Here is a 25,517-nt window from a genome sequence, read left to right on the forward strand (position 1 = left end):
CCTCCATGGGCTGCAGGGGGACAGCTGCTTCACCATGGTCTTCATCACTTGCTGCAGGGGAATCTTAGCTCCAGCACCTGGAGCACCTCCTGCCCCTTCCTTCTGCACTGACCTCAGTATCTGCAGAGTTGTTCCTCTCACATATTCTCATTCCATTCTTCTCTGGTCCTATAGAATATTAATCCCAATGTTTCCGGGTGTGTCATGCCTGGCTTCGTCTAGCCCTTGCTGCTGGACCAAAGGCTGCAGCTGTGATGTTTCACCCCAGAGATACCTTTGGCCGGCTGGATGCTGCAGCTAGGTACTCGGAACAAATCCAGGCAAAGTAGGAACTCAGTTTACCTCTGGTGGAAAAGGTTCAGGCGACAGTGAAGAGAAAAGAGCGGGTTCTATCGTAGAGTCTTAATCCAGAGTTTTATTTCAGCATGGTAGACCTCTGAATGTGGTAACAGCTCACAATTAGAACCCCGCTGCATGGTCTCGTGTCCTTTTTAAGCCCCGGGGACAGGGGGAGGGGAAGGGACAGGTGAGGGCCAACCAGGTGTGAGGAGGGGAAGGCTCAAGGGATACAGACACTTGGACAGGCCAATGAGCCCGGACCTGAGGGGCATCTTTTGAACTTCTGCCAACCACACGACGCCCTTGCTGGAATGTTAAGATTGATGGACAGCTCTTAGTAGGAGGGCAAAAGGGGGAGGGGGAAAGGTTGGCACACCTGGGGGGGTTGGGATAGATGAAACAGGAAATCACACTGCAACATGGTCCCAATTACAACTGCACAATCCTTTCTTTTTCTTCTTCTAGTTAAATATGTTGTCACAGAGGCATTATCACCATTTCTAATTGTCCCAGCCTTGACCAGCTGTGAGTCCATCTTTGGAGCTGCCAAGGATTGGCTCTATTGGACATGGGGGAAGCTTCTAGCAGCTTCTCACAGAAGCCACCCCTGTAGCCCCCTTGCTACCAAAGCTTGGTCATGCATACCTGATATAATGGGACATGGAAAATTACTGGATGTGACATGAGCAATTGCTGGACATAACAGATAAAACAGTGTGAGAAGCTGACAAATGTTACAGGTGGTGCCATGAGGGATGGCTGAATTGCACAGGTGGTTAAGGAGGTGTGATGTGAGAAACAGCCAGGCTTCACAAACACCTGATGCAGAGCATTGGGGACCTTTTGGGGAGCAAAACTTTGCAAAGACAACAGTGCCGGAGTAATCATATCAGTAATATCATATAAAGCCAAGAGTGCCTAGGGACCAGTATCAGAAATAAAAAATTTGGGCATGGACATAAAACAGGGACCAGTGGGGAAAAAGTAATGAGGGATGGGTTGTTTATTTGGGAAGACACTGGAGTGGAGAAATGGAGGGACAAGAGTAGCAAAAAGGAAGGCAAATAACAGAATATATATAACAGAATATAAATATATAACATAATATAAATAACAGAAAATAGCTATACAGCTATTGGACTTATGAACATATTGATACCTCCAATAGTGGTGTTAATCTTTGCTCTTACTACGTTGTGATGGATTGACCTTGGCTGGCTGCTAGGTGCCTACTAAGGCACTCTATTACTCCTCTTCCTCCTCAGCAGGACAGAGGGGGAGAAAATAACATGAAAAATATCACAGGTGGAGATAAGGATAGGGAGATTGCTCACCATTTACTACTATGGACGAAAGAGACTCAGAATCAGAATGGTTGAGGTTGGAAGGGATCTCCACAGGTCATCTGGTCCAAAACCCCTGCTCAAGCAGGGCCATCTAAAACCAGTTGCCTAGGACCATGTCCAGATGATTTTTCACTATCTCTAAGAAGGGAGATTCCACAAATCCACTAGGAAACTTGTTCCAGAGCTCAGTCACCCTCAGAGTAAAAGAAGTGTTTCCTGAGGTTCAGATGGAACCTCCTGTGTTGCCGTTTGTGCCCACTGCCTCTAGTCCTATCACTGGGCACCACTAAAAAGAGCCTGGCTCTGTCTTCTTTACACCTTCCTTTCAGGTATTTACATACATTCATAGGATCCCTCCGAAGCCTTCTCTTCCCTAGGCTAAACAGTCCCAGCTCTCTCAGCCTCATTTGTGAGGTGCTCCAGTGCCATAAATATCTTTGTGACCCTTTGCTGGACTCTCTCTAGTCTCTCTTGTACTGAGGAGTCCAGAACTGGACACAGCTGTGACCTCACCAATGCTGAGCAGAGGGGAAGGAACACCTTTTTCAACCTGTTTGGCAATGATTTGTCTAATGCAGCCCAAGATACCATTAGCTTTCTTTGCAGCAAGGGCACATTGCCCGATCATGTTCAATTTGGTGTCCACCTGTGGTCCCCCCAATCAGGCTTGCTCTACAATCTCAGGAGCTCCTGACAATCCTTAACCAAACCATCTGAGTGGTGAAGTGCTCCTTTACTGTACCTGTTGGGCAGTGAAACATCCTTGACCATATCAGGCATGATTAGGGTGGGAACAACACTGACCATAAAAGAAACATCAGCTGCCCAACCAAAGCGGGGAACAAAGGATAATCAGTCATCCTCTGACAGCCTTGGAACATTCTCTACCTGAATCATAGCCCAAGTGGAATGGCACCATTGCTGATGGAGTTTTCGAAACTCCAGTGCTACCGTTGCTGGAGTTTTGGGAACAATTTTCAGACGTTTTGGAAACTGTAGGAATTACTGACCCAAGGATGGAAATTTTGGCATTTGGCATTTAAGAGCCATTCAGGAAAGGGAGGTGGAGCTTCCTTTTTTCCTGAGTGACTGATTATAAGAGGCCTCTGGGGAGCGCGGCAACCTGGAGTGTGGCGACCAGGAGTGGGCAAACAGGGGCATGGTACGTCTCTGGGGCATGGTCACAGCAGTTTGTGCAGCAGTTCGCGCAGGCAGGGCAAGCAGGCAGGGTTGCAGGTTTTATTGCTAGTAAGGTATGCTGTGTGTTGTTTGAGGTGTTTCTGTTGGCTGCTTGATTTTGGGCTTTCTGCTAGAACTGGTTTTAACATGGTTGAAAACTATGGTGGGTACAAGTGTATGTGACCAAGTGGAGCCCTCCAAAAAGGATGCGTCTGTACAGACCCATTCCTGCCTGAAGTGTTTGAGCTTATCAGTGGTTTCAGGGTGTTGGGGAGGAGGCCTGCCTACAGCGTGAACAGATGAATGACCTCCGTTTGCTGGTGGCCGAGCTTAGGGAGGAAGTTAAATGATAAGGAGTATCAGAGAAAGTGAAAGGGAAATAGACTGGTGGAGTTCAGCCCTTACATCTTTAAGGGAGGCCCACCAAGAGTCAGTGAACTCATATGCCTCTCACTCTCAGGCAATAGAAGAGCACCTGGTAGATGAAAGGGAGTGGAAATGGGTCCCTGCTCAGGGAGGTAATAAAAAAATTCCTCCCGACCCCCATCCCCTAGCCAGGTGCCACTTCAGAATAGGTATGAGGCCCTGGATCTAGAGAGCCAGCCAGATGATTTAGAAGAAAATTATCTGCCCAGTGAGCCTCCCAGTTATGATTCCTCTCTAAGATGAATCACCACCTCTAACATCAAGACAAAAAGAAGGATAATTGTAGTGGGTGACTCCCTTCTGAGGGGAACAGAGGGCCACATATGTTGATCGGACCCATCCCACAGAGAGGTCTGCTGCCTTCCTGGGGCCTGGGTACGAAATATCACTGAGAGACTTCCTGGGCTAATTCAGCCCTCTGATGATTACCCACTGCTGATACTCCAGGCTGGCAGTGATGAAATTGAAAAGAGGAGTGTCAAGGCGATTAAAAGGGAGTTTAGGGCACTAGGTCAAGTGGTTGATAGAACAGGGGGACAGGGAGTGTTCTGCACAGTCCCTTTGGTGTCAGAGAAAAATGATGAAAGAAATAGGAGAACTCACATCATTAACAAGTGGCTCAGGGGTTGGTGTCATCAGCAAAATTTCGGATTCTTTGAACATGGGGCAACAATACGGCACCTGTCTTACTGGAACCAGATGGGATACATCTCTGTTAAGGACAGAAGGTTTTTAACTCATGATCTGACAGAACTTGTTGAGAGGGCTTTAAACTAGGTTTGAAGGGGGAAGGGGATGCATCTGGGCTGTCTGGAAGCAGGCCCAAGTGTGGTAAGCCTGAGTTAGGGGTGAAATCAGTAGCCCAGCTGAGGTGCATTTATACCAATGCATGCAGCATGGGTAACAAACAAGAAGAGCTGGAGGCCATGGTGCAACAGCAGAACTATGATGTAGTCACCATCACAGAAACGTGTTGGGATGACTCACATAGTTGGAGCACTGCACTGGATGGCTACAAGCTCTTCAGAAGAGCCAGGAAAGGGAGAAGGGGTGGAGGGGTGGCCCTTTATATTAGGGAGGCTTAGGATGCCATAGGTATTGAAACTTATGAAGATGGAGTTGAATGCCTATGGGTAAGAATAAAGGGGAAGGCCAACAAGGCTGATAACCTACTGGGAGTCTGTTATCATCCACCCAACCAGGAAGAAGAGGTGGAGAACTTATTCTATAGGCAGCTAGAGAATGTTTCAGGATCATCAGCCCTTGTTCTTGTAGGCGACTTCAACTTACCAGACATCTGCTGGGAACTTAATATAGCAGAAAAGAGGCAATCCAGGAAATTTTTAGAGTGTATGGAGGAAAACTTTTTGTCGCAGCTGGTGGGTGGGCCCACCAGGGGAGGGACTACGTTAGACCTGTTGTTTTCAAATAGAAATGGGCTGGTGGGAGATGTGGTGGTTGGAGGTTGCTCGGGGCACGGTGATCATGAAATTATAGAGTTCTTGATATTTGGTGAAATGAGGAGGAACACCAATAAGACTCTTACATTGGACTTCTGGAGGGCAGACTTTGGCTTACTTAGGAGACTTATTCAGAGAGTTTCTTGGGGAGCAGCCCTGAAAAACAAAGGAGTTTAGGGAAGGTGAGTGTGCTTCAAAACAGAGATCCTGAGGGCAGAGGAACAGGCTGTCCCTGTGTGCTGAAAGATAAGTCGATGAGGTAAACATCCAGCTTGGATGAGCTAGGAGGTTCTGAAGGAATTAAGGAATAAAAGGAGGATGTATCATCTTTGGAAGGAGGGTCAGGTCTCTCAGGAAGTATTTAGGGGGGCTGCTAGAGCATGTAGGGAAAAAAATTAGGGAGGCCAAAGCTCAGTTTGAACTTAAAATGACGACTTCTCTAAAGGATAATAAAAAATATTTTTACAAATATATCAGTGGTAAAAGGAAGGGTAAGACCAACCTTTGTTCTTTACTGGATGAGGGAGGGAACTTCCTAAGTGCAGATGAGGAGAAGGCAAAAGTGCTTAACGCCTTCTTTGCTTTAGTTTTTAGTGGGAAGACAGCTTGTCCCCGGAACAAATGTCCTCTTGGGTGGGTTGATGGTGCGAGGGAACAGAATGGTCACCCCATTATCCAAAAGAAGGCAATCAGAGAACTTCTGAAATGCTTGGATATTCATAAATCTATGGGACCAGATGGGATCCATCCCAGGGTAATGAGAGAGCTGGCAGATGAGCTTGAGAAGCCACTCTCCATCATTTACCAACAGTCTTGGCTCACTGGCAAGGTTCAAGATGACTGGAAGCTGGCCAATGTGACACTTATTCACAAAAAGGATGGAAAAGAGGATCCTATTAATTATAGACCAGTCAGCCAGACCTCAGTACCCAGCAAGATAATGGAACAGTTTATACTGAGTGTCATCATGCAGCATCTACAGGATGGCCAGGGTATCAGACCCAGCCAGAATAGGTTTAAGAGGGGTAGGTCATGTTTGACCAACCGGGTCTCCGTTTATGACCAGATGACCCTCCTGGTGGATGCAGGAAAGGCTGTGGATGTTGTCTATTTGGACTTCAGCAAGGCCTTTGACACTGTCTCCCACAGCATACTCCTGGAAAAGCTGGCAGCCCACGGCTTGGATAGGAGCACTCTTTGCTGGGTCAAGAACTGGCTCGATGGCCGGGCCCAGAGAGTGGTAGTGAACGGTGCTGCATCCAGCTGGCAGCCAGTCACCAGTGGTGTCCCTCAGGGGTCTGTGCTGGGGCCAGTTCTATTCAATGTTTTTATTGATGACATGGATGAGGGGATTGAGTCTTTCATTAGTAAATTTGCAGGTGACACTAAGCTGGGAGTGTGTGTCAATCTATTGAAAGGGAGAAGGGCTCTGCAGAGAGACTTGGAATGGTTGGATGGATGGGCAGAGTCCAATGGGATGAAGTTTAATAAGTCCAGGTGCCCAATCCTGCATTTTGGCCACAATAACTCCTTGCAGCATTTTAGGCTGGGGACAGTGTGGCTGGACAGTGCCCAGGCAGAAAGGGACCTGGGATGACAGTCGGCTGAACATGAGCCAGCAGTGTGCCCTGGTGGACAAGAAGGCCAACGGCATCCTGGCCTGTATCAGGAATAGTGTGGCCAGCAGGAGCAGGGAGGTCATTCTCTCCCTGTACTCAGCACTGGTGGGGCCACACCTTGAGTGGTGTGTCCAGTTCTGGCCCCCTCAGTTTAGGAAGGACATTGAGATGCTTGAGCACGTCCAGAGGAGGGCAACGAGGCTGGTGAGGGGCTTGGAACTCAAGCCCTATGAGGAATGATTGAGGGACCTGGGGTTGTTTAGCCTGGAGAAAAGGAGACTCAGAGGTGACCTTATCATTCTCTACAACTTCCTGAAGGGTAGTTGTAGTCAGGTGGGGGTTGGTCTCTTTCTCCAGGTAACAACTGACAGAACAAGAGGTCACAGTCTCAAGCTGCATCAAGGGAAATACAGGTTTAGATATTAGGAAGAAGTTTTACACAGAGTGATAAAGTACTGGAATGGTCTGCCCGGGGAGGTGGTGGAGTCACCATCCCTGGATGTGTTTAAGAAAAGACTGGATGTGGCACTCGGTGCCATGGTTTAGTTGAGGTGTCAGGGAACGGGTTGGACTCAATGATCTTGAAGGTCTCTTCCAACCTTGTGTTTCTGTGATTCTGTGAAATTTTGTGGATGACTAAAGGCAGCCATCTTGTGACCCTCAGCAGTCCTGATGCCCTTTGAGCTATTCTGGACCACAGTGGACTGTGCCAGCACCTCCCTCTGAGTGGGATGCCTCTCAGAGCTCACAAACCTTCAAGTTTGCAATACTCAAAAGACTGTCGCTGATGACAAGACCTAGGCTGATACCCCCTCCCCCCGACACTCCTTGAGGTGCAACCCATGTCGGTTGAGAAACATAAATGGATATGACTTGAATATTTCACTGGACTTCAGGGAGCATTTTTTATAGGTACCTCTACACACATAGATACAGATGTATATATCTCTGCCTGTGTGCATGTGTGTAAATTGATTATGGTATGAATAGTGTTATTGTGAATCTATAATTAAGTCACTATTACAATTGTAGTAAATCCTATTGAACCACCTTTTTAATGTTAAATTAGTCAATGATTAAGTGCTGCTAAATCCTTTTGCAACTTTTTCTTTTGTATTTGTATCCTTTGCACCCTTACCCTTTTGCATCCCCAGTCTCTGTCTAAATCATTTTGAATTGATTCTAATCTGATTTTCCTAATGAAACAGAGTGGAGTACAAATCCATTTCAGATTTAGGTGAAATGTGCTGCTTTGAATTATTAAGTCTGTAGCTTGCTAACATAAGTGAACTTGTTTAGTCTGTTATCTTTGCTGCGCTCACAAAAACTGCCTCAGCCGAGGAAAAAGGAATGCAATTTCCAAGCTGAAGAGACAAGAAGAGCCCCTTGAACTTTGAAACGAAGGCAAGAGATGGACAGGATGACCAGAGAGTTTTCTCTGTACAAGGACTAGTTGCAAGTTGTAATGGGAAACCAGTAAAATGAATATGCATGAACCTATTGTGAAAGCCTATGCACATGTACCAGTAAGGGGGGATAAAAAAGGTTTGGGAATTCTCAGGGGTGTGCACGTCCTTTAGGGGGAATGATCCCCACATGCATCCAGCTCTGTAATAAACATACTGGCTTTAAAACTTTTACAAAGTTGTGGAGTTAGTTTTTTTTCCGCAAATCACTATGTATACTTCATCTATGTAGTAAAGTAATAGAGTGAACCTTGCCATCAAACTGTTAAATCACGCTTTCACAAATTAATATTAAAACCTGCTTTCTGCCAATGCCTTTAATAGTGATTGTTAAAGTGGCCCAAACCACTCATTCAGACCCAATAAAACCAGTTTACAGAATCAATTTACAGAGAGAGAAATCTGGTTTTCTGATCTTGAGTTCCCTTTGCATTTGGAATATGAGCATTATCATGATATTTTAAAGTGGGTTTTTCTTAGAGTAGCCATTTTATTACTTTCTACTTTCTTCTTCTGCCAAAACTGGGTTTTGTCAACTCTGCCATTTATCACAATTCAATTTTTTGAACCATTCCACACTGCATAAACCACCATTCAGGAGTCTGTATATACAAATATTTTGTCCTTGCAGACTAGACAAAAGGGATTAACACTGTAACAATTGAAATTCCACCACCTGCCCCTGCAAAGCTGATTACAGGGGCTAAAATAATCAAAATCTGAACTGATATGATGTTAAAATCTGTACTCTGGTTCTTGGGGCAAGGGATAGGGTTTTACTAAGTGTATATCCAGGACAAAAGATAGCTTATAATGTATGCATATTAAGATTGGGATGACATTGAAAGTAGAGTTTATAATGGATATATGTTCAAACAGTTCTTAAATATGTATTTCACTGAGATAAAGGATGCAATGGATTGGGCATGAAGTACAGGGGTTTGGTAACAGGGGGGCTGCAGGAGTGATGTGTGCAGGGAGAGGCCATGTACTCCTATTTGCTAGTCATAGCTGTTCCAGCCAGCTCTGAAGATGATGTAAATAATCCACTGCAAATCAAAACTTGGTGCATCTGGTTCTTCTGCTCAAGGACATTTAAGAAAGAGTGGCAGCTGGTAGGAGGAGAAGTATAAGGAGACAATGTAGTGTCTTGAATTGCCAAGCAAATTGTATTCTATTTGCCATCTGTATGGCAGTTGTCTTCTGTTAAGTGAGCAGTTTTCCTTATCTCTTCCACAACCAATCCTCCCTCCAGGGAGACATCTACTAAGAATAGGCTATTGCATGTCACTGCATGACTGATAAGAACTATAGCATCCCATTGTGAGATGCTCCGCCCAGGGGGAGGAGCCAAGCATTCCTACCCAGATATAATCTTGAGATTCTGGAACACCAGCACAGCTTCTCCACTAAATTTCCCAGAAGAACAGCTGCCTCTTCCACTGAATCTTCAGAAGACTACACCCTTCCTACAGGATCACTTCGCAAACAGAACCACACCTGACACTCCAGGAGGACTGCAGCCAAAATTCCAATTAAACTGCTGCTACCAACACCCGGACCAACAGGGTGTCAGGTTGTATTCTGACTCTGTCAGTGTTGTTTTGGTTTACTGCATTGTTTATTTTATCTTTTTATTTTCTACCCTAATAAAGAACTGTTATTCCTGCTCCCATAGTTTTACCTGAAAGACCCTTAATTTCAAATTTATAACAATTCAAAGAGAGGGGGTTTACATTTTTCCATGTCAGGGGAGGCTCCTGCCTTCCTTAGCAGACACCTGTCTTTCCAAACCAAGACATGTAGGTAGGTACCAGCTAGAGATGCAATCTTGAAAGGAATTACTCCACACCAGAGCAGCTGCACCCTGAAGAGACTGCACCCTGTAGTTAAGCCATGTTGAAGAAGGCACACTTTCAAATGGCCTGCAACTCATGGAAGAATCCACGCTAAAGCAGAGGAAAATGAGTAAGAAGCAAGGAGTGGTGAAAGAAAATGGGAAAGCAGCAAGGAGCAACAGAAAGAAATCGCTATGCAGATCATAGAATCAAAGAATGGGTGGGGTTGGAAAGGACCTTAAAGATCATCTAGTTCCAACCCCTTGCTGTGGACAGGGACATCTTCCAATGGACCAGGTTGCTCAGAGCCCCATCCAGTCTGGCCTTGAACAGTGCCAGGGATGGGGCATCCACAGCTTCTCTGGGAAACCTGTGCCAGTGCCTCACCACCCTCACAGTAAAGAATTTCTTCCCAATATCCAATCTAAATTGGCCCTTTTTCAGCTTAAAGCCATTCTCCCTTGTCCTGTCACAACATGCTCTTCTAAATAGCCTCTATCTTTCTTGTAGGCTTCATTCAGGTACTGCAAGGCTGCAATTAAGTCACCCCCAAGCCGCCTCTTTTCCATGCTGGACAAGCCCAATTCTCTCATCCTTTCCTTGTAGGAGAGGTGCTCCATCCCTCTAATCCTCTTGGTGGCCTCTGGACTCACTTTTACAGGTCCATGTCCTTCCTGTGCTGGGACCCCAGAGCTGGATTCAGTACTCCAGGTGGGGTGTCATGAGAGTAGAGGGGCAGAATCACTTCCATCACCCTGCTGCCCACGCTGCTCTGGATGCAGTCCAGGACACATTTGGCTTTCTGGGCTGTGAGTGCACATTGCCAGTTCACGTCCAGCTTCTCCTTCACCAGCATCCTCAAGTCCTTCTTAGCAGGGCTGCTCTCAAAATGTTCATCCCCCAGCCAGGATTGATAGCAGTGGTGCACCAGACCCAGGTGCAGCACCAGCACATGGTCTTGTTAAACCTCATGAGATTCCCATGGGACCACTTCTCTAACTTGTCCAAGTCCCTTTGGATGACCCCATCCTTCAGGTGTGTCAACTGCACCACAGCTTGGTGTCATCTGCAAGCTCACTGAGGGTGCACTTGATCCCTTAGTCTGTCATTGATGAAGATATTAAAAAACACAGGCCCCAATACGGACCCCTGAGGGACACCACTTGTCACTGATGTTCATCAGGACTCTGAGCCATTGACCACTACCCTCTGGATGGTACTGATGCCTTGAGAGGCTGAACCTGGAACAGAGACTAGACAGAGCTAAGAGAATAAAGTAGGTATTTATTAAAATGCCTTAAAAGGATACACCTTGGGCAGTACAAGAGCCTGGACAGGGCTACACCCAAGATGGACCCAAAATGGTCACAAAATGGATGCCCAGTCACGAGGTTTCACACTTTTATAAGTTTTGGTCCATTTGCATATTGGGGTTAATTGTCCAATTATAGCCTTGGGTTATGAAGTCCCATCCTTCTTGTTTGCTCTCCACAGTTCTTTGTTGTTTAAACTTTTGGACCTGAAGCTCGTAATGATTGTCCTTGGTCTCAAGCTGGAGAAGGATTGTTTTGTCTACCTACCCTGTGAAGAGAGCTTACTGACACTTAATATGAAGCTCAGAGCTACACGCCTAGGCAGCGCAAAATCTGAGAAATATGAAAGTTAAAACTTAAGGCATCAGTACTGTCCAACCACTTTCTTATCCATCTAACAGTCCACTAATCAAATCCATCTCCCCAATTTAGAGAGGATGTTGTGGCGGACCGTGTCAAAGGCTTTACAGAAGTTCAGACAAATGATATCTGTAGCCCTTCCCTTGCCCACTGATGTAGTCACTACATCATAGAAGGACACTGGGTTGGTCAGGCAGGACTTGCCCTTGGTGAAGCTGTGCTGGCTGTCACTAATCACCTCCCTGTCCTTCATGTGCCTTAGGAGAGCTTCTAGGAGGATCAGTTCCATGATCTTCCCAGGCACAGAGGTGAGGCTGACAGGTTGATAGTTCCCAAAGTCCTCTTTTCTACCCTTTTTTAAGATGGGTACAATGTTTCCCTTTTTCCAGTCATCTGGGACCTCACTCTGGGATTCATCTCATTGGGTCCCATACACTTATGTGTATTCAGGAACCTCAAGTGTCCCCATTCTGCTCTTCATCCACATGGAAGACTGAGGCAAAAAAAGTTGAATACCTTAGCCTTCTCCTCATCTGTTGTTACCAGTTTTCCAGCACTGTTTATCGAGGAGGGTACACCTTCTTTGACCTTCCTTTTCCGGCTGACATACCTGTAGAAGCCCTTCCTATTAATCTTTGCATCCCTTGCCAGGTTCAGTTCCAGCTTCACCTTGGCCTTCCTCACTTCCTCCCTACACGATCAAACTTCATCTCTATGTTCTTTCCAGGATACCCAACCTAGCTTAAACTGCCTATGCATTTGTTTCTTGCCATTTAGTTTGACCAACAGGTCCCTACTCAGCCATGCTGGTCTCTTGCCTTCCTTGCCTGATCTCTTGATCCTGGGGATTGTTAGCTCTTGCGCTCTATGGAAAACTTCCTTAAAGATCTGCCAGCTCTGTTCCATTCCCTTAACCTTGAGGGCCGTCTCCCAGGGGATCCCACTGACTATCTCCCATAAGACCTGAAAGTCTGCTTTCCTAAAATTCACTGGCCTGACTTTACCTCTTACCTGACCCACATCCCTCAGGACTGCAAACTCTCCCAGTGCATGATCACTGCAGCTCAGGCTGCCTCCAATCTTGATGTCCCCAATTAGATCACTTGCGTTGGTGACCAACACATCCAGTAACAAATCCCATCTGGTAGGCTGGTATGACTGTTATGGGAGATAAAACAGAGAGTACAATGGAACTGATAAAGGAGCCTGATATCTTAGGCCTAATCAAGCAGAAACCATGGGAGAGACAGACACATAACTGCTCCCTGATGTAGAAGTGACCAAGAGACATGTTGTGAAACTTTGTAATGATTACCAGCTAACTGAGATGAAGAATGTGTAACCAATGGGAAAGTGATACCAAACATAGAATCCTATATAACTACCATATCCGTAAAACCATAAATAAACGCTTTGTATTCTCAATAAAAATTGGCTTCTGATCCAAACTCAGATGTCCCCATCATCACTAATTGGTGCCCCCGTGAGAGGAGCAAGAACCAGCCTATCTGCACTGCAGTGAGTCCCCAGAACTGGAAGTGCTGGTGCGAGAACCAGGAGTGGGCCCAAAATAATCTCTCCACGAAGAAGGAGGTGAGCCAGGGGGAACATGGGACAAAATATGTCTAAAGAAGAGAGAGGCATTTTGGAACTAATGCTTGCTTTGCTTGCAAAACATGGCAAATCCTTGCCAAAGCTGGACTTGAAGGTCATTCTAAAATGGGTGGCTGTTAAACATTCGAACATCACTGCCTCCTCTATTTTTAGAACTGCTGATTGGGATGATGTAGGGGTTATGTCCTACGATTTTGCTACCACGGGACATGAGCCAGCAATGCATATGCTCCTGTCCTGAAGAATAATTTTTGAGACATTGAAAAAGCAAGAGCAGTCTCAGGCTGTATCCTCTGCAAATACCACCGGCCCCCTACCCCGCTCTGACTCTCCCTGCCCTCTTGAAACTGGCACCTCTGATACTGAAGAGCAGCTGCAGCCTTTTAACCTCCCCTCTGCCCAGACAAAGGAGGGGAAGGCATCCCGTCTCGTGGTCGTTAGCAGCTTATATCGCTGACTGAGGTTCTAGCAGTGAGGAGGAGGGGGACCCCTTTGATCCAGGACCAATAGATTCAGATTATAAGACTGATCTATTCCCTCCTGACCCTCATGATAACTGGATGCGGTAAAGAAAAAGGCTCTTAAGGAGGGGGGCTTTGATATCGCAGCGAAAATAGTCACGCCAGTCAGGCTTTGCGGCGCCAGGGGAAACAACCCACAGTGGGAACCCCTCGCTATTCGGAAATTAAGGAACTATGCATAGCTACAGAACACAGGTTGGGGTCTCTCTGTTTTGCTAATCTTTTACGGTCTACGTTGTCAACTCATCTTATGACCCTTCGTGATTTAAAGAGACTGGCGAAAGTATTATTAACCCTAACTCAGTATGCTATTTTTGATGCTCGGTGGAAAAAGAGGTTAGAAGCTTTGCTTGTAAGGTTTGTAGGGCATACAAACCCGAATATCACAGCTCTCATGATTGACCACCTGGCCGGGGAAGGGGCTCACTCAGACCCTGTGGGGCAAGCCCGCATTCCTAGAGAAGCCCTTGAGGGCATTATTAAAGCTGCTTGTATGGAATTTTTAAAGGTTCCCAATGCTGTGGCCCCTCAAAAAGTATTTACTAATGTAAAGCAACGACCAGCTGAATCTTACATGCAATTTATTGACTTAAAACAAGCTTGTGAAAGACAAATTGAGAATGACATTGCCAGAGAAGTGTTGCTTTTAAAATTAGCTGTTGAAAATGCTAATGAGGACTGTAAAAAACTGCTTAAGTCCTTGCCTAAGGAGGAACCCACCCTGCTGGAAATGATTGAGGCATGTAATTGCCTCGGCACACTTCAGCATACAGCAACAGTTACTTATGAGGCTGTGGGGGCTGGTATAGCTAATGCCTTTGCAGCTTTGAAGATTATGCCAGGGGACCCACAAACATGCTTCGGATGCGGGAAATCTGGGCATTTGAAAAAGGACTGTTTCCAAAAGGGAGAGGCTAGATCCAAAGCTCCCAGTATTTGCCCTCAGTGCCGTAAGGGAAGCATGATGCTAATCAATGTTGGTCCAAGTATGATTTTGAAGGGCATCTGATATCGGAAAACTGGAGGTGAAGCGCAGGTGTCACTGCATGAAGACACAAATGCCCCAGCCAATGCCTCAGAGCAGAACACAGTAAGCCTCAGCCCAGCTGCCCCCACAAGCAGCCTTCACTGGACCATCACCAATTTACAACCCGACACACCAGGGAGCGCAGGACTGGACCTGGCAACCTCCATCACAGTAACCTTACTTGATTCATCTGTTCATTTGCTTCCCACAGGAGTTTTCAGACTACCAGGGCAGTGTATGCATGCATTGCTTTTAGGTCAGTCATCCACCTCTTTGATGGGGCTGTTTGTTCTCCCTGGGGTTATAGATTCTGACTCTGACAATGAAATCATGATAATGGCCTGGACACCTTGACCACCTTGCACCATTCCCCAAGGGACTCGAGTAGCTCAATTGATTTTACTTCCCCAAACCATGAACGTACCCTTCACAGACGTAACGCGATAAGGGGTATTTGGGTCTACTGGGACACCCCAAGTATGCTGGGTACAACCTATATTAGAACAACATCCCACATGCCAATGTACCCTGACATTAAAAGGACAAGAGATAATGCTTGTCAGTCTCATAGACACAGGGGCTAACATTACAGTTATCTCAAGCTAAATGGCCCTCACAATGGTCCCTTGCTGAAGTGCTTCAGGCACTTTCAGGCATTGGAGGGAGCAGCTGCAGCTATCAAAGCTGGCACTTGATATAGATCAAAGGCCCTGAGGGACACCTTGCCTCAGTCAAACTGTTTGTGTTACCAGTGTAGATGGTGCTATGGGGGAGGGATGTTCTCTCCCAATGGGGCTTTAGAACTTAATCAGATTTTTAATGGGGGCCATTGAAGCACAGACACTTTAAAACTAACCTGGAAAACAGCAAAACTGGTTTGGGTGGATCAATGGCCCCTACCACTGCAAAACCTGTGCACATTAACAGAGTTGGTACAACAACTCCTGAAAGGGTGTATAGTCCCTTCTCTCCGTCCTTGGAATCCTCCTGTGTTTGTTATCAAAAAACAAACTGGCAAGTGGCATTTACTCCATGATCTTCTAAAAATTAATGCAGCTATGGAGGACATAGGGGCATTACAGCTTGGTCTCCCATCTCCTACCATGATCCCCCAAAATTGGCACTTGACTATTATTGATTTAAAAGATTGGTTTTTTGATATTCCTTTACATCCTGATGATGCTCCATAATTTTCCTTTTTCGTTCCTAGCACAATCATGCAAGCACCCTTACAGCAATACCACTAGGTTGTTTTACCTCAAGGCATGAAAAACTCCCCTACTATTTTCCAGTGATGTGTTGCTAAAGTCCTCAGTCCTGTTCATCAACAAATGCCTAATGTTTTTTTGTATCATTATATGGATGATGTTCTTGTAGCAGCTGAACAACAGGAAGTCATGGAGAAAACCTTAGCTCTTGTCACTGAAGCTGTAAATCAGGTAGGGCTTTGCATAGCTCCTGAAAAGGTACAAAAACACCTCCCATGGAGGTATTTAGGGTGGCACATTGGAGTCCATTCAATTTCCCCCCAAGCTCTGCAAATTCAGACAAACATTTGCACCTTACATGATGTGCAAAAACTTTTGGGAACAATCAACTGGGTGCCCTCCTTGTTACTAATTTCAAATGCAGAGCTAAGTCCTTTGTTTGAATTGCTAAAAGGAGACTCAGACCTTTTATCACCTAGGCAACTTTACAAGCTCAGCAGGCACTGCAAATGTGTATCTGATGCCTTAGTAAGCCAACAAGCCAAACACTGGGCATCTGAACTGCCTTTCTTTTTTATAATATTACATTCGGCAAAACAGCCCCATGCTTTGATTTATCAATGGGACTCCAAGGCACCAGACCCTTTGCTTATCATTGAATGGATTTTTTTACCACACCAAATGACAAAAACCATCAGTACTCAACATGAAATGATGGCCCAACAAGTTGTTAAGGCCTGACAGAGACTCACATCTCTTGCAGGAGTGGAAATTTCCACTATTTTCCTGCCTCTTAGCATGTTTTATTCTTTTTATTTCAGGAAGCAGAGGCTGTTCAGATGGCCTTTGCTGAATTCAGCAGACAAATCTCAAAACATCCTCCAAAACATAAGCTTTTAACACCTCTATTTCAATTGATAGAAAAACCAAAGAGGAGTGAGGTTCCACTTCAAGCCTTAACAGTATTCACAGATGGTTCTGGTTGCTCTCATAAATCAATGGTAATATGGAGAGACCCCTCTTCTAGTGCCTGGAGAGCAGATGTATCCACAGTTGAGGGATCCCCCCCAAATTGTTGAACTTGATGCTGTTGACAGAGCTTTTCAAAAATTTTCTGTTCCTTTTAATCTGGTTACAGATTCAGCTTATGTTGCAGGAATTGCGATGAGAGCTGAAGCATCAGATTTGAAAGAAGTCGAAAATTCACAATTTTTTTATTGGTTGCAGCTCCTTGTTTTTTCCTTAGAAAACAGAACTTCCCCTTACTTTGTTATGCATATTCAATAGTATACAGACCTTCCCGTATTTTTAGCTGAAGGGAACAGGCAAGCTGACGTTTTAACAATGTCTGTACTGCAATCTGCTCTACCTGATAAGATAGAACAGGCTAAATTGAGCCATTCCTTTTTTCACCAAAATGCTGCCTCAGAATCAAGGGTTTACAGAAACTCAAAGAGTTAAAAGTTCAGCTAGATTTAGTTAGGAGGGATAGAAACAATTAAGAATATACCAAGAAGAGTAGAAGTAATGAGAAGTAGTTAATTATTAGCAGATAGAATAGTTAAGGCTAAGATATAAATAATATATTTGTCTTTACTGTGTTTAAAGAAGCAGGATGGGATGCTGATATAATTGTGAAAAGGCAGAGGACCGTGGCCTGCACCTGGGCCCTGAAAGTTGAGCTATAGCCAAGGGGTCCAAAGCCTGCCAACAAGGCAAAAGGAAAAGGTCACTTTGACCTCAGAAGACCACTGACCCATTTCAAAACCCACCAACCTATTTCAAGTGAAAGACTGCGCAAGCGTGAAAGAACTTTGGACTCAATTGTAATACATTTTAATACAAAGTGAGGGTAGGCAGGGTTAAGTAATGAATATGTATTAGGTGTTTTGGAAATTATATGAATATGTCAGACTTTTTTAGATGAATAGAGAGCCAGAGCCTGTGATTCTTTGCACATTCCTATGGAAATAATTCCACTTGTGCCTGGTGCTGTAATAAATATACCACTTTTCAACTTAATTAGTTGAAGAGTCGTTTGTCCGTGCTTCATCTCTTTGATTCGACACTTTGGCATTACTAAAGCTCAAGCTTCAGGAATTATTGCTGTTTGTCCTGATTGTCAAAGGTGTTCTTTTCCCTCTGTTGCAGGAGGCGTTAATCCCAGAGGGCTTCAGAGCCTCCAAGTCTGGCAGTCAGACGTTACCCATTTTTCTGAATTTGGCGATTTAAAATACATTCAATCCTCTACTGATACCTTTTCTGGTGCTCTTTTTGCATCAGCCCATTCAAGAGAAACAGCTTAAGATGTCTGTAGACACTTTGCTGCTTTTAGCAACTCTTGGTATACTATCTGAAATAAAGAGACAATGGCCCAGCTTATACTTCCCGTCAAGTTGCTACCTTTTTTGCCTTATGGGGAATTATGCACAAAACAGGGAGTCCTCATTCCCCAACAGGCCAATCTATCATTGAACAGGCTTATGGCTCCCTCAAGTGTCTCTTAGTCCAATAGAAGGGGGAAGCCGGAGATGGCACCCCTGCCCAGAGACTGCAGAAAGCCCTTTTTGTTTTCAACTTTTTGAATTGCTCTTTGATGGACCCTAACCCACCAATTGTTCAACATTTTAATTGCAATTCACAATTGCAACAAAAAGAAAAACCCCCCGTTTTAGTGAAGGATCCAGAATCCCGTAAAATATTGGGGCCTTATTCTTTGATCACCTGGGGTAGAGGTTTTGCTTGTCTCCACAGAGAATGGTCCTAAGTGGATTCCAGCAAAGAATGTGAAGCCGTTTGGAGAACCTTTGACTGCATCACCTGAAGACTTGTTGGAGCTCTGGATGCTGAGAATTTTAAACTTTCTGTGCTGAAAGGCACAGACCCGCAGGAGAACACTGCATTTGACCTGGGGCTGTGGAGAAGGCTTCCAAAATTGATTAGTAGCACTGGGATTATGGGTGTGTAGTTGGTTAGAAGTGTGTGATCTCATAGGGTGAAAAAACTTAGATTTGGGGTTTTGGTACATGGTGATATATGGGAGCCAAGATGGAGAATTTTGGGCATGGGTTAGATGTCTTTTTGCACCTTCTTCTTCTTTATGGATCTGGGTGGTTTTCTCTAATTGGATGAAAGATGTCCACATTGTGGATTTTCGGTGATCATAATTGGGTTAGAAGCATAAATAATATAGATGTCAACTGTTTATTGGGTAATTGGGACTTAAATAGCCTTGAACAGACACCATTTTAGGGCACTTTCTCGACTTGTTAGGGAGAACTCAAATCTCGTGAGTTTGTAATAGATAAGGATAATAAACTTCAGAGTGAGTCTTCAAAAACAACGTTTCCTGAGTATTATTCGCCCTGACCTTGGAGCAAGAAAGAGCCTGAAATTCCAACATATGGTGCCCATCGTGTGAGGAGAAAGCCTAAGCTCCTAGGCCAGGACTCCTGAAGGAAGAAATCAGCAGTATATGCAGAAGAAGCAGCGTTAAGCTGGTGTGTAGCAGCGTTAAGCTGGTGTGTGGCAGCAAAAAGCTGGAAAAACTGAATCCCCAGGGACAAGACCAGCTCGGATCTGAAGTTCATGTCTGCTGGCCAGAGGCAAGACTGTGAGACTGAGGTTATCAGCTGACCTTTGAGTCAGGTAGGAATCTTTTTATATCTTCCTTCACAGCCAAAAACAGTATAAAAATGGGGAATGTAACATCCAAGACACAAAAAGAAGCAACAGAAAAATTAGAATCCATAGTTTAAAATCATCCTATCCCTGTTTCAAGAGACGAATTGTGAGACCTGTTAACTTGGGTCCGAGAAAAGTTTCCAACTGCAGATATAGAATTGCTTTTCAGTCCATCTGTGAGGCTCTGTCAGTTTAAAACTATATGATGAAGCCACATTTAAAAACACCACGGCTGCAAAACTTTTGCCAGCAAGTAGAGCAGTTTATGAATCTATAATCAACATAAAACATACACAAAATACCTCCAGCGACAATAACTCCGCACAGAAAAAAGCAGTGAGTGCGCAGGAAGGGGGAGTGGCTTCGTCAGCTCTGCCAGTGCCCACAGCTTCACTGCCACTTGAAAAATCGCAGATACCTACCCAGACGGAGATGGGGGCAGCCTAGGCAGTCCAAGAATCCCCCAGCCTTGGGAGGGTACTGCCCACAGATCGGGGACTCCACGGAATATCGAGGACCAGAGAGGGGGACGATGCGGAACCCGCCTGTACTCAGAAAGCGGCCGATATGCAAATTTCGCAACTTACGAAATCTACGCAGCCAGCAGCTGCACATACGATCTCGGTTCCCGGACTCAGCCAAGCGGCACCGCAGACCCCAGTGGGCAGAGAACAACCCGGGGCGGAGAGACACGCCCCGCAGCCCAGGACGGGCGACATAACCCCCCCCCCCCCCCCCCGAAGCAGGTGGCCGAGAAGTCTCAGCCTCCTGAAGTGGGCGAGGCGACTCCCCCACACGGGGTGTCCAGCGTGCCCCAGCCTGGAGCAAGCGGGATAGGCGGGGCGGGTGGACCGGCCCCCCCGAACGCACATGCACCACGAGATGCTAGCGCAGCCGCTCCGACACATTCGCAACCAATATTAGAACCACAAAACACGAGGGTTCCCCCAGAAGTTTCGGCAGCTCCGATAACTACCTCCTTCGGGCATTCAGTCACATACCATGGTGCTATCCCGCGGGCGTTTCATAGACTTACTATCCCAGCGCAGAGACTGTGCGTATGCGCTCTATGCTCAACAAGATGGCGGCGCGCTGCACGCGTCTTCCGTACAACAAGATGGTGGTGTTATATGTGTCTCTTCCGTACAACAAGATGGCGGCGCGCTAGGTACTTCCGTGAACAATGCTTACATCGTTCCTCCAAAGCCATCTTGTGAACAAGGTTCTCAACCTCCTACTACAGCGCCACCACTGGTCGCTTCTATTATTACACCTTCCAATAATTATAATGTACAGCATATACAACCATCAGCTTTTCACACAGGAGGAGGAGAAGGAATGAATGCAGCGTTGGAACCTGAAAAGGGGAATCCTGACATGACAACAACACAATTGATGGCCATGCCAGTGAGGTATTTTGGAGGAAATATACCTGCCAGATGGCTACCATTGGCACATGAAGTAATAAAAAGATTTGAGACAAGCCCTTAGAGAGAGGGGCTCAGGCTCTCCTTATTTCAAACAACTATTGAAAGGCATGCTTGAAGTTTATGATTTCATACCTTATGATTGCAAGTATATTGCAACCACAATTTTAACACTCACAATACATTCTATGGGAGGTCAAATGGAGAAGAGCTTTGGAAAGATTAATAGTATCTTATGCTAGAGGTCCAAATGCAGCTCACATTGGCTCGACTAGGCAGCGATCCACCTCATAACCAACCTGAAACTCAAGCTACAGATCTGCCTCAAAATGTAATAACAGATATTAAAGAAGCAGCTCGAAAAGCCATCTTGCTAGTTCAATCCACTGGAACCCCAGAGGGCACTTTCACAGAAGTAAAGCAAGGAGCATCTGAACCATTCACCTCCTTCATAGATCGCCTTACTCAAGCAGTGGAGGGACAATGCCCTGATGAAGCAGCACAACCACATCTGCTTCAAAGCTTGGCTTTTGCAAATGCCAATGAACAATGTAAGCGCATAATTAGTGCCTTGCCTGGTCCACCACCAACCCTGCCTCAAATGATAGAAGTCTGCAGCAGGATAAGCACTCCTGCACATGGAGCAGCAGTTCAAGCGAATGTCTTGGAAGAACAATTTGGAAAACTCATGGAAGCTTCAGATCAAAGATTAGAAAAAACTCCCACAGCTTTTCAAGTAACCTTTCAACAAGGCAACTCCACAGAAAATGCAGAAATACCAAATCTTTGTCCAAGATGTAGAAAAGGGGAACACTGTGCAAATCAGTGTTATTCCAAATATGACATAGATGGAAATCATTTACCATGGAAAATGCTTCCCAGTGAGTGAAACCACCATGTAAAGATACAAGTATTAGTAATGATTCAACAACCCAAAATGTCTCCGAAGACAGAGCATTTGGGAAACGTCAAGCAGATCCTACCTGCAGGGTCATCAGCTGATTCCCCAATGATTCAGAGTTTGGGGGATTGTTGGTAGCAAGTTTGTAACCTTTGTTATTTCTGTTTTCTATAGGTAATACCGATAAATAGTGATTGTTGTTAATATTACATGAATGCTTAGAAAAGGGGTTGTCTTAACTTCCTCAAACACTTCCTGTTGATAAATTTATTATATAATGTGAATTCTCTGATTTTTGTGATAAGAATTATTATCAAGGTATTGTTGTGGTATTTACTGCCAGCTTTCATGTGTTTTACTCTCTCTTTGTGTGATCACCTACAAGACGTGTCTCTTCGGGATCCTGCTTTTTGTTTCTTAACTACTCATATGTTTTCTTTATTCAGACTGCTAGTTTCATGGTTTTCTTCAGTTATTATTACAGAGGTACTCCAGCAGAGAGTCCAGCTGTAACATTAACTTCTTTTTTTTGGGTTTCAATTTCATACTAAGTAATCAGTCTTTCATTCAGCTGCACTTCCTCCACCTTCACATTCTCAGTGTCCAGATCCAGGCTCACAATCTTGCCTGTGACCACTTTTAGATCTTTGAAGAAGAAGGTTGCTGTGTTTGAAGAATCTCTATCCTGAAGGAAACTTCGGAGGGATTTGAATACTTGATGGTTTGATTGGTCTTTAACCCTAAGGTTTATTACTCATAACTCTTATTTTTAAGACTCTTGTTTTAAAATGTGTTAAGTGACACCCACCAATTAGAGTTCGGGCTCTGGCCAAGCTCTAGCTCTACTCGGATGGGATGAATGATAATCAACCCAGATGTCTTCTGCATCAAAAAGTATTCAAATCATTTGGGCTTGGCAATTTGACCATATGTGACAGCTGAGCCTACTTTCAAAGGGAGTTTGGAGACCGATGCACCAGATTTGTGATTATTTAAGAAAAATAAAAAAACTTTAATCACTTCTCAGACTCACATCTTTGCACCTCTTAAGTGGTTTCATTTTATATTTTACACCAAAGAAACTACACGTGTATGAGCCCCTAACAGATTAGTTTCTCCGTGAATTGATTCTGTAAACTGATAGTCAAAAGCCCTTCCCCCAAGAACCCGGAGCGCTGAAATCAGGCACAAACCCTGCAGTTGCAGGCTCTGGCAATACAGAATGCCCCAGCGGTGGGAGTCACATGTGTTTCCACCCAAAGTTTGGTCTAGCAACGGAAACCCATGCCCCTGGTACATGCGGCTGAAGCTCCCCTGCCGGAGGAAGGAAGGAGCTCATGAATTCCCATACAAACTCAGCAGAACAAGAAAACAGCATGACAAATAGTACGGGGAGAAATGTACCTGCCATTCCGACAGGCGCTGAATAGATGTAAGAGTGAATTCCCGTTCCTCATCTTCCTCAACCGAACCAAGACCCTGAAGGGAGGAAAACCACAACGCCATCCTCACCACAAACTACACAATACTGACCGAGCCTCCCCAACCCTGAACCGGATGTTCCTGTTGCTTGAGGTCGTTACGAGCTTCCCCGGAAATGACTCTACACACTACCCCCAACGGCGGACGTTAGGCAGAGCCGACCCTGTCTCCTCCGAGCTAGGGGAGTCTCGATTCCAGCTGACATGAGGTGTATCGCAAATTAGTTTTTAAAAGTCACTTAAAGAATCACCGGCAATGGTATGGGCAAAAGCAGGTTTAATATAAAAATGAAAGCACTACAAAGTTCATTGTCTAGGTTCACTCTACTATTTACTCGAAGGTTACAGCACACAGAGAAAAAACAAACTTCAATCAATCAATCTAAACCCAGTATCAACCCAAAAACTATCTATGTGGAGGCTGGGGCAGGGCGGGGGAGGGGGAAAGGGTAAGGATAGGAAACGGTAAGGATAACAAGGAATAAGGGAGAGCCTTCCATTGAGACACAAGGTTCAGTGTGGATCCCCTTGACAAACTTAACCCCAGATGTAGCCAACGGTTTGGGCCTAAAGGTTTAACAGCACTTGAACATAACAGCACTGAAATAATAGCTTAAGTTAAACAATTTAACAAAATATTCATATAGAATTTCCTATAAGCACAACAGTAACTCACAGGCCTAAATTACTTAAAATCTAAAGTACTCAAGAATCCAGGAGAGAAGCATTCCTAGTACATTTACTATAACATATGAACACTTGCATGCACACAGACCTAAAGGAGTATGTACAAGTTAAATACCTGTGAAAAATTTCCCTCTAGTTCAGTGCTCACTTTGGATGCTTTTGCATTTTCTCAAATGGGCGAAGGGTTGAGCCTTGAGGATTGGAGGTATAAGCCCAGGCTCCTTTGTCAGCATTCATCAGTGGTCCTCTAAGTATAGCAAACTTGAGAGTTCACTGGCTCTGCTAGGTGTCCTACTCAGAAGGAGATGACTGTTTACAGCCTGCTGCAGTCCAGAACAGCTCAAAGGGTCTCACTTAAGACTGCTGTTTAAAGGGTCACAAGAGAATTTGCTTTAGTCACGGGAATTTTCCATCCTGGCTGCAGTTCAGGCTGGTAACTGTGTGAGTTGATACATGATATAAAATTTCGATAGCCAAACCGAATTTTATTTCTATATCTTTCATTTTAAAGAAAGAAAGCAAGCAGCACTGGGTGGCTGGGGACTCACCACTCCACTAATGGCACACACCACTACAAGTTCACCAGAGTATATATACTGTTTTTAAGCCTACAAAGCATTTTCCAGTGTGCTTGTGTTAGTCCAAATCAGCAAATATCAATAAGCTGGGATCAGCAATTTCATAATCCTTCCAGGTGGTCATTGGCTTCCTGTCCTTCTTGTGGTTGTCTGGAGGGAGGCCTTACCAGTGTCTGCTACATGATTTTTATCAAGTGCATCACGCTTTTTATTATAGATAAGCATTTAGTCGCTTTGTTGCAATATTCCTTTAGCTTTACCACAACTTCCTCTATTTTATTCTAAGCATCAGTCGTCTTGCTACTTCATCTCTTTACTATACTTCTTCTATTTTGATGCTTAATTTGGCTAATCGATCAGAAAGTTTCAAAACCATTCTTTGTAGTTATCCCAGGGAACACATGCACTTTCGACACAGCAGATACAAGCATTTGCTGATTCCATTGCCAATTGACACAAATCACAAAAACATTTTACACAATACAGGCAGGCAGCCAGAACAACCACAAGACCATGGCTGAAATGCGAAGAGTAAATTTATTTCATTACCTTGCTAACTGGAGGATCCTGAAGCAACATCCAGGTGGAGACAAACAAGCAGGAATGCCGGCATGGTTAGGATCAGTCCATGCTACCAGGCAGGGGCTGCTGTTTGCACCCATTTATCAGTGGCCTGTGCATATGTAGTTTGCCACCATGCTGTGATCTCCCCAATGCTTTGCATGACCTCCGAACTTGATCTTCTTTCTCCCAAAACAGGGAGCTCAAGCATGTCCATGAAAATGCTTCCAAGTCTCTGCAAACACCTACGTTATCTCTAAAAAGAAATTCTACTTCTCAAAACAGAGGACAAACAGCAGTAGGCTTAATATGTGGGGTTTCCCACACTGTTATTTCCCAGACCTTGGCATTCCCAGATGCAAGGTCCCTTGAGTGAATCTACAACATTTTTGACTTTCAACACTTTCCTCCCAACAGTAACTTTCTTTGAAAGTTTGATAACAAAAATGTTAATCCATTTGGGTTATTCAGGCAAGAAAAAT

General features: G+C 44.9%; 1 protein-coding gene across 2 annotated transcripts in view; it reads right to left on the bottom strand.

Moving 5' to 3' along the window:
• Window positions 1–23,261, bottom strand: part of LOC139598980 (hsp90 co-chaperone Cdc37-like 1) — an 86,865-nt gene extending 63,604 nt beyond the window's left edge. Inside the window, exon 1 of one of the 2 annotated variants that reach the window (XM_071445917.1) lies at window positions 23,133–23,261. In XM_071445917.1, the coding sequence (XP_071302018.1) occupies window positions 23,133–23,234 (102 nt within the window). In that variant the 5' untranslated portion in view covers window positions 23,235–23,261. Of the gene's footprint in view, window positions 1–20,401; window positions 20,569–23,132 lie in introns of those variants that run through there. The other variant, XM_071445918.1, reaches the window with a different exon arrangement.
• Between the last annotated feature and the right edge of the window lie 2,256 nt (window positions 23,262–25,517).

Source organism: Agelaius tricolor, unplaced genomic scaffold, assembly GCF_023055355.1.
Source record: "Agelaius tricolor isolate 1412-34295 unplaced genomic scaffold, bAgeTri1.0.p SCAF_21, whole genome shotgun sequence".
NCBI lineage: Eukaryota > Metazoa > Chordata > Aves > Passeriformes > Icteridae > Agelaius > Agelaius tricolor.